This window comes from Perca flavescens, chromosome 20, assembly GCF_004354835.1.
Source record: "Perca flavescens isolate YP-PL-M2 chromosome 20, PFLA_1.0, whole genome shotgun sequence".
Taxonomy (NCBI): Eukaryota; Metazoa; Chordata; class Actinopteri; order Perciformes; family Percidae; genus Perca; species Perca flavescens.
Genome location: NC_041350.1, coordinates 2,171,169 through 2,181,168, shown reverse-complemented (window position 1 = coordinate 2,181,168; position 10,000 = coordinate 2,171,169). Strand labels below are relative to the sequence as shown.

Sequence of the window (10,000 nt, the reverse complement as noted above, 5' to 3'; positions counted from 1 at the left end):
GACCAGCATGCCCAGAATGCACCTGAACACACCTCCCTGTAAGACCAGCACGCCCAGAATGCACCTGAACACACCTCCCTGTAAGACCAGCACGCCCAGAATGCACCTGAACACACCTCCCTGTAAGACCAGCACGCCCAGAATGCACCTGAACACACCTCCCTGTAAGACCAGCACGCCCAGAATGCACCTGAACACACCTCCCTGTAAGACCAGCACGCCCAGAATGCACCTGAACACACCTCCCTGTAAGACCAGCACGCCCAGAATGCACCTGAACACACCTCCCTGTAAGACCAGCACGCCCATGGGCCACAGGTGGGTGCAGGTGCATTTGTTATTTAAATGACGTGGGCGCTGGACGGGAAACTGACAACTGCGTCGGTCTTAAACTAGCAAAGACACCTGGGTCAGGTGAAAGATAGGACCCTAAGTGTTTAGTTTCGTTGTGTTGTAAGTATGAATGTTATGGATGAATGTATTCCAGCTTATGTATTATTCTTATTAAATAATAGAGACCCCAGACAGACAGAAGCTGATGGGGATCTTAACAAACAAACACTGAAAAGACAGATTTGAATGTCTCACCAGTCGAGACGACCGGCGGCTCTCCTGTCTGATGTCCTCCAGCAGGAAACCGAAGACGCCTTCGTCCTCTTCTCCTCGCTGGTAAACTCCACAAGACGTCAGCTGTGACACAACACACACCGATGATAACTGTGTAATATTTTGCTTTGATTTGATTTATTTAAATTGTATAAAAAATGTCTTACACATGAACAAAAGACATCAAATACAATTGAGGATAAAAACACAATAAAGTCCAGGACTTATTTCCATTGTGGTCCTCAACACATAACATCAAGACAAGACACTTACAGAGTGTATAATAATCAATGACATAACATAAAAAACATTTTTTTTTAAATAAATAAAAAATTTAAATGGTAACTTGCCCTTTGATCTATTCCGCAACCCTCTCTAGTAACCAGACCTTGATTCTCTCTTTGAAAGAGTTCAGGCTGGAAATGACTTTAATTTGCTGATCTAACTTGTTCCACTGAACTGCCCTTATATATGCAAAGGTTCCTGCGTGTGGCCGATTCTATTATTTCTTTTAAAATACAGCTGAAGACACTACTATTCAGACAAGCTTTCAGTTGACTGAGCTATCATTGTTTTTATGTTTTGTATGATGTTTTTTTAATTGTTAAACGTGCTGCATGTAAAGCACTTTGTGATTCTATCGGTGTTAGGTGCTATATAAATAAAGTTTACTTACTTACTTACTTTCCCTTTCCCTAAATTTACAAGGACACAGGTCAGATATGCTGCCACGAGTGTAAATATTGTGTGTCCTTTACCTTAGTTATAAGACACAACAACAAAATTGGGACACTACCAAACAATATTTTATGGATCATGGTCAGTCTTAACATAGCAACCCGAGACTCCACAGGGAGCCAGTTGAGCTCAACAAATTGTGACCTCCCTATATGCGATCTTTGGCCCAAGTTCAGAATTCCTCTTTATTAATTTATTGTGTGCTGTTTGCAGCCTCCCTTTAAGTCGGTTTGTTAGGCCTTCAAACTAAATATGATTACACGTGACTGTTTGCTGTCCTGCTCCCCATTGACATCAGGACAGCTGAAAGTTTTTGAATTGTTTGATGGTTTGATTTTTGTCTTGTTAAGCGTTTTGTAAGTTTGTTTGTTTAAAAAAGGTTTGAAGATATGTGAGGAATTATGATTCGCGATTATAATTTATGAAGCACGGAACCACGAGAAGACAAACCCACAGACAGACTTACCAAACAAAAGTAGTGGACAGAGAGTTTTTCCTCTTTGAGTGTGACTTTTTCTCCAAACATGGCCGGGTCATCATCACTCTGCCTGCAGAGAGCACAGCCTGGACGGAGACAGAGACGGAGAGAGAGAGAGAGAGAGAGAGACAGAGACACAGAGAGAGAGACAGAGGCAGAGACAGACAGAGAGAGACAGAGATATAGACAGAGAGAGAGAGCAACAGTCAGAGGCAAAGGCAGAGAAAGAGAGACGGAAGAAGACACGGAGACAGAAGAGACAGAGGTAGAGACAGAGAGAGACGGTTACACCGTTAATCGTTACATCCCTACTTACATTCAAACTTATGAACACACGCAAGTCATCACGCTTCAAGTCAAGCCTCGAGTCGTTTATCTTTTGTCAAGTCAAGTCGCAAGTCATCAAAAAGGTCGTCAAAGGCTGCATCTCGACTCCTCGGATGAACAGCAAGCTGTTCTGTCCCTCTTCTGCCCCGAGGACCGAAGAACAAGCATCGAGGAGGGATCACTGAGGAGCTGTAGGAGAGGACACAGAGAGCAGCCTTCCTGCAGCTGAAGAGTAGCTAACTCCACCCAAACAACTGACGGATTCATGTGACGCTTCAGAGGAAAGGACCTATCATCTCTCTGAAAAACATTTGCTCGTTGCCACTCTCCTCCCGTGATTTCCTCGCGTCTCTCCCGTGCCTCCTTGGAGGGAGGGACTAAGACGCGAGGAAGGGAGGCAAGTGGAGGAGTCAAGGAGGCAATTTAAGGGCTACGAGGTAGAGGTGTGAATCTTAACTGATCTCCTGATTCGATTACGATTATCAGGTCAGCGATTCAATTTGATTCGATATCTCGATGCGTCACGATGCGTCAAATCCATGTTTCTATTAAAGCCATGTAGGATATTTAATTCATAGCTTTTCAAGCTTCAAAAACCAAACATTCTTCAGTGCTGTAATACTAAATAACTTGGATACATAAAACTATACAGCAATGAGCACATGGCACCTCCTGAATGTGCAAAAACATACCAGAATATGTAAACAGAAATGTTGTTAGGCCTACATTACATTATAAACAGAAATAATTGATTATGAGCCGGATGATTATCGATGCAGCATCGTCCACGTCCACGATTCCATGCATCGATTATTTGATTAATTTCAACACCTTTACTATGAGGTGCACCTTATATCAACAGCGTTTCACTTCCGGGATTGCCCCGTTGCCACCAAAAATTCTGCCGGATGTCCCTCATTTTCGGCCGGATGTCCGTCCCCTTCCTCTGTCTCTGTGTTGGCGTCCTAACCTCCGGCTGATTGGTGAGGACTATGGTTAACTGCTCCTCAGATCTCTGCAGGGTAAATCCAGACAGCTAGCTAGACTATCTGTCCAATCGGAGTTTTCTGTTCCACGACTAAAACTACTTTTGAACGTACACATGTTCCACCAAAACAAGTTCCTTCCTGAGACTATTTAGCAGAGGCACCGTGGCTCTGTACGGAGCTTAGCCCCGCCCCCACGATGATTGTGATTGGTTTAAAGAAATGCCGATAAACCAGAGCATGTTTTTCTCCCATCTCAAAATACTGTGTCGACTAGCCAGACCTTCCTCTGCAGCGCTGTGGAGGAAGGTCTGGCAAAGCGAGACTATCAAAAGGGTGACATGAGCCGACTCCAGTCCAAGTCACCAAGTCTCAAGTCCACATATCTGCTCTTTCACAAATGTGATATAATAATAATAATAATAATAATAATAATAATAATAATAATAACGGGTGAATGAGTTGCAGATGACTCACAGTCCTCCGGCTTGCTGCCGGCGTGTGCGCCCTGCGACGTTCTCGCCTTCTTCTTCTTCATGTTGGTGTGAAGCGACCCTGCAGGAAACCACCAGAAAGGTCATAGGTCAGAACTGAGTCAAGATTTACATTTGTTTTTTACATTTCACTTTACTGAACAAGAATTACCAGGGTGGACAATATTAGGGCTGCTCCCTCTTTTGATGCTTGCAAATTTGTACTCTTTTTCTACATTTTTTTTCATTTACATTGTTGACAGTTTTTTTTCAAATGTTTTTTATGCTTATATAGACATTGCTTTCCTAAGGTTTGAAGTTTTTCTTCGACATTTTTAATTTTAAAATAAAATTTTAATTTAAGGTTTTTTTTTCCATTTTCTTTGAAATTTTTTTTATCAAATTGTTTCCTAGAAATAAAAAAATAAAAAATTGGGGGGCCGGTAAAAATTGACTTCGGTCATGTAGATTTTTGTTTTTACTTGCCCCGAGGGGGAAAAAAACAAAAACCTTAGCGTTGAATCCTGAACATCATGAAAGGCTCAGAGAGCAGCCTAGTGGAAGGGAGGGAGGGAGGGGTCCCTTTTTGAAAGGGACCCCTCCTTTTGTATTTATTTATGAGGTTCAAAATACTTCATTTTGGTGACTTTTTATGCACAGATTTGTCTTAACGAGCATGTTTTTTGATGCAGCATAAATATTTACTACAAAGTTGTCAAATTGCTTACCAAGACCATCTTTTTCAGTCCAAACACACACACACACAGAAAACACACACACACACACACACACACACACATACAGACAAACACACACAAACACCTACACGCGCGCACACACACACACACACACACTCACACACAGTGAGAACAGTCCATTTGTTCCCTTTTCTCAGCAGGACGTGTGTGTGTGTGTGTGTGTGTGTGTGTGCGTGTTTGTTTGTGTGTTTCTGTCTGTGTGTGTGTGCGTGTTTAGTGTATTTCTGCTTGTGTGTGTGTGTTTGTGTATGTTTCTGTCTGTGTGTGTGTGTGTGTGTGTGTGTCTGTGTTTGTGTATGTTTCTGTCTGTGTGTGTGTGTGTTTGTTTCTGTGTGTGTGTGTGTGTTTGTTTCTGTGTGTGTGTTTGTTTCTGTGTGTGTGAGTGTGTGTGTGTGTTTCTGTGTGTGAGTGTGTGTGTGTGTTTCTGTGTGTGCGTTTCTGTGTGTTGAATACAACAAGGTGACGTTACGGTAAAATAAATCTGATCCCGTCGAATTTATGAACAAAATATGTTTAACACGCAGCTAAGAAATATAAATATGTCGATGCAATGCATAGATATATACAAAGTACTACAGACAAACGGTAAAGGGAGTTTCAAACGTCATACAAATAGTCGAATTAATCTTCAACAGATTTAACATCTAACGTTAAAACACGACGAAATGTCTGCGAGGAAAACGTTGAATAAACACTTACTTTACATTCGGGGATGTGGAAATATCAGACTGCGAGCATCTTGGTCTCGTTTTGGGAGGATTTATTCCGCTGGTTTGATGTTTACGTTTGATTATCCGCCGAGTTTTAAATTTCCCTCTTTCAAAACAAAAGGACCTCATTTCCGCTTCTTCTTCTTCTTTGTGGATTTTTACGGCAGACTAAGCCAAGCACCCACGAACAGCGCTGAGCCCCTCGGCTGATTTCATCCAGTGGCCACTCGCGGTGTTGCAACAGAAAATTCCCCAGCGAACATCGCATGGAACGGTCAGTTTACGTAATTACTACGTTTTATTTTAGATTTTTTTCTGCGCATTTTTAAAAAGACGAAAATGTATATATTTTTAAAGACAAAAAATACATATATTAAAACACATCCATGGTAACAAAATAATCGACTACAATACATATTTTCTATGGGCTCTTAAGGCATATGTATTTAATATGTGTTATGTATCCGACTGTTTTGGTTGACGTGTTTTGTTAATGCCAATAAAGCTTATTGAATTGAATAAGTGTGACATTTGTTGTGACCATGACGTGTATGCAGTGGAAAGGGAGAGCCACATCCATGGGGGGGAGAGGTTAAAAGTATTTTTTAAAGATTTTTAATGTTAATGTAGACTGTCAATAATGAGATAATAAGTGTATCTACATTTTATCATAATAACCAATCATTTTGGTTATCTATTCAGCATTTAATTTTAAAATGCTGTCTATTTTGATGTCTGGCTTTCTACTATTTACATTCCTGAAAAAAAGAAGAAAATCCATTGGGGAGGGGGGAGGGTCTGCGACATCTAGTGGCTAAATGTTATCAATATTATCGATTGCATCTTTAATATAATTATGATATTGACCTAAACTGGTAAATATATATATACACACACACACACACAAAATCACGTTTTTAGGGTCATTCTAAAATGTCTTGGGGCATGTTCACCCCCCCCTCCCCCCTTCATTTCTAACAGTTGGTTTGATCCAACAAAGCCGTTGCTACGGAGACGAACACAAACACACCACCGACACTTGTCAACGGTAAGTTTATTAGGCTATACCGTATTTAATTTATATTTTACACACGGCGCCGCTAAATGGCGACTAACGTTAACGTTACATGTTTAATTTACTCAAAGACTCCGTTACAGCAGCCTGGTGGTATTTAATGTGGGGTTTTAAATTAAATTAGCACTTTGTAGCTAATGGAAGGAAACGACTAAGACTTGATGCTAAACGACTAGCTAAAGTTACAGGGAGACAAAAAATGACCAAAAACATACATATAATGTCTAAAAATAGATACAAAACCATACAAAATATAGATACTGACAACAAACGACCCCAAATCCCTACATAGAGACACAAAATGACCAAAAACATACAAACAGTGACTAAAAAGAGAAGTAAAGTGACTAATAATTGATGCAAAACGACAACAGAAAGACAAATAATTACCAAAACATACAGTACAGGCCAAAAGTTTGGACACACTTTCTCATTCAATGTTTCTTTATTTTCATGACTATTTACATTGTAGATTCTCACTGAAGGCATCAAAACTATGAATGAACACATATGGAATTATGTACTTAACAAAAGAGTGTGAAATAACTGAAAACATGTCTTATATTTTAGATTCCTCAAAGTAGCCACCCTTTGCTTTTTTTGATAACTCTGCAAACCCTTGGTGTTCTCTCAATGAGCTTCATGAGGTAGTCACCTGAAATGGTTTTACCTTCACAGGTGTGCTTTGTCAGGGTTAATTAGTGGAATTATTTCCCTTATTAATAAAAAAGCAAAGGATGGCTACTTTGAAGAATCTAAAATATAAGACATGTTTTCAGTTATTTCACACTTTTTTGTTAAGTACATAATTCCATATGTGTTCATTCATAGTTTTGATGCCTTCAGTGAGAATCTACAATATAAATAGTCATGAAAATAAAAAGGAAACGCATTGAATGAGAAGGTGTCCAAACTTTTGGCCTGTACTGTACATATAATGTCTAAAAATAGATACAAAACCATAAAGAAATATACATACAAACAACAAATGACCCAAAATCCCTACATAGAGACACAAAATGACCAAGAAAACACAAAACAACTGCAATCGACCCAGAATGACTACAAAGAGACACAAGACTGCCACTAAGAGAGATAAAACACCTAAAAATGTACACAAAATTACTACAGACTTAAAATAGACACAAAACGATAAAAAGCATAACGTTAGTCATTTAACGTTAGTCATTCAAAATGACTACACACTACCCAAAACGCAAAATAGACATGTAAAACGTAAAATAATTGATGCAAAACAACAACAAGGAGACATAAAATGACTGCAATCGACCAAGAATGACTACAAGACAGCCACAAAGAGAGATAAAACGCCTACAAATTGATTCAAAATGACTACAAACTACCAAAAACGCAAAATAGACATGTAAAACGTAAAATAATTGATTCAAAATGACTACAAGGACAGAAAAAATGACAACAAAAAGACGCCAAAGACTGAAAATAGAAACAAATCAACAAAAACAACCCTAAAAATGACCATAAAGAAAAGTAAAACTTGTAAAAATGTATTCAAAACAACTACAAACGACCCAGAATGACTACAAAGATAGATAAAAACATCTAAAAAATGGATGCAACACGACTATAAGGAGACACAAAATGTCCACCAAGAGACTCAAAGTTACTTCAAAGAGACACAAAAAAACTACAAACGACCCAGAATGACTACTAAGACAGATGAATGTAGAGAAAACCCTGTTTTTATTTCTGGCATCCAGGTGTTGTGCAGTCTGGTATCAAAGCAGTGGAGTAAGAAAGAGAAGAGGGGGAATCATGCCAAAGAAAAGAGGAGGAAGTAAAGGAGGAGCGAAGACGGAGGAGGAGAAGCTGCTGCTCCTGCAGCAGAGAGCTCAGGCTGAGGAGGAGATGGCCAAGAAGAGAGAGGAGATCCTCACTCTATTTCTCAAGGTAACACACACATTTACAATCACGGGATGTTACTTATTATGAGTAAGTCTCACATTGCCCCACACACACACACACACACATATACACACTTCACTCACACACACACACACACACACACACACACACACACACACACACACACACACACACACAGACACACACACACAAGTCTGTATTACTATCGACCCATCATTGACATAATGCATTCCCTAGCCCCTTACCCTCACCTTAACCATCACAACTAAATGCCTAACCTTAACCCTTACCCTCACCTTAACCATCACAACTAAATGCCTAACCTTAACCCTTACCCTCACCTTAACCATCACAACTAAATGCCTAACCTTAACCCTTACCCTCACCTTAACCATCACAACTAAATGCCTAACCTTAACCCTTACCCTCACCTTAACCATCACAACTAAATGCCTAACCTTAACCCTTACCCTAAACTTAACCATCACAACTAAATGCCTAACCTTAACCCTTACCCTCACCTTAACCATCACAACTAAATGCCTAACCTTAACCCTTACCCTAACCTTAACCATCACAATTAAATGCCTAACCTTAACCCTTACCCTAACCTTAACCATCACAATTAAATGCCTAACCTTAACCCTTACCCTAACCTTAACCATCACAACTAAATGCCTAACCTTAACCCTTACCCTCACCCTAACCACAACCTAATTCTAACCCTAATCCTAAAACCAAGTCTTAACCCTCAAACAGCCCTTTAAACTCGTGGGGTCCAGCATTTTGGCTGTGCAGACCCCACAAGGATACTGTAGTCCCTGGTTTTTGGACCCCACAAATATAGTAAAACAGGTACACATACACACACATTCTCTCTCTCTCTCTCTCACACACACACACACACACACACACACACACACACACACACACACACACACACACACAGATAACTGAAGGAAACATATTGTTAACATGCTGATTACTGATCTGTTTACGCGTGTTAACCATGGCTGTATGAAGGGAACGGTGCTAACGTTGCTAACGTTGCTAACGGACCACTGAGCCCGTTTCCTCCGTGTGGATCCATCAGGACAAGCTGCAGAAGGAGCAGAAGAACACCGCAGTGAACCTGCTGAAGCTGAACGAAGGCTGGCGCTCCATCCTGCGCCAGACTCGAGCCGCCGAGCTGCGCCGGGACATCGCGGTGCTCAGCCAGACGTTTGAGAGGCAGCTGGACGGCCTGGACAGCGTCGTCAAGGTAACGCACTAGGCATGGGACGGTATATAGACGTGCCAGTCCTGTGAATCACATACATTATTACATTATTACATTATACATTATTGTTACTGTACAAATGAAGTCTTTGCCATGAACGAAAAAGCTTTAAGGGCACATTGAAATAACTAGGAATTAAAAAAAAACACACACACACACACACAGATAGACACACACATTTCTCACACACACACACACACACACACACACACACACACACTCAACAGAAATGTGTAGTAATGTGTGCAGTTTGCATTTCTCACACACACACACACACATGAACACAGACTTTACACATACACACACACAACCACACACATTTCTCTCTCACTCACATACACACACACACACACTTCACACATACACACACAGACAGACAGACAGACACACACACTTCACACACACACAACAGAAATGCGTATTAATGTGTGCAGTTTGTGTCTGAACGCACATTTCTCACACACACACACACACACACACATGCACACACACTTTACACGTACACACATACACAACCACACACACATTTCTCTCTCACACACAGACACACACACTTCACTCACATGCATACACACACACACTTTACACATACACACACAGACAGACAGACAGACACACACTTCACACACACACAACAGAAATGCGTAGTAATGTGTGCAGTTTGT

At 40.5% G+C, this 10,000-nt stretch overlaps 2 protein-coding genes across 3 annotated transcripts in view; one reads left to right on the top strand and one right to left on the bottom strand.

The window, feature by feature from the left end:
• Positions 1 to 5,189, bottom strand: part of g2e3 (G2/M-phase specific E3 ubiquitin protein ligase) — a 32,223-nt gene extending 27,034 nt beyond the window's left edge. The window contains exons 1-4 of the mRNA XM_028566216.1: positions 5,066 to 5,189; positions 3,613 to 3,690; positions 1,811 to 1,908; positions 589 to 690 (exon numbers count right to left, since the gene is read on the bottom strand). Coding sequence (XP_028422017.1) covers positions 589 to 690; positions 1,811 to 1,908; positions 3,613 to 3,673 — 261 coding nt within the window. The 5' untranslated portion in view covers positions 3,674 to 3,690; positions 5,066 to 5,189. The remainder of the gene's footprint in view (positions 1 to 588; positions 691 to 1,810; positions 1,909 to 3,612; positions 3,691 to 5,065) is intronic.
• A 131-nt stretch (positions 5,190 to 5,320) lies between these two features.
• The window catches only part of drc2 (dynein regulatory complex subunit 2), a 31,691-nt gene continuing 27,011 nt past the window's right edge, over positions 5,321 to 10,000 (top strand). The window contains exons 1-3 of one of the 2 annotated variants that reach the window (XM_028565065.1): positions 5,321 to 5,350; positions 7,891 to 8,080; positions 9,150 to 9,317. In XM_028565065.1, coding sequence (XP_028420866.1) covers positions 5,343 to 5,350; positions 7,891 to 8,080; positions 9,150 to 9,317 — 366 coding nt within the window. In that variant the 5' untranslated portion in view covers positions 5,321 to 5,342. Of the gene's footprint in view, positions 5,351 to 6,066; positions 6,125 to 7,890; positions 8,081 to 9,149; positions 9,318 to 10,000 lie in introns of those variants that run through there. The other variant, XM_028565066.1, reaches the window with a different exon arrangement.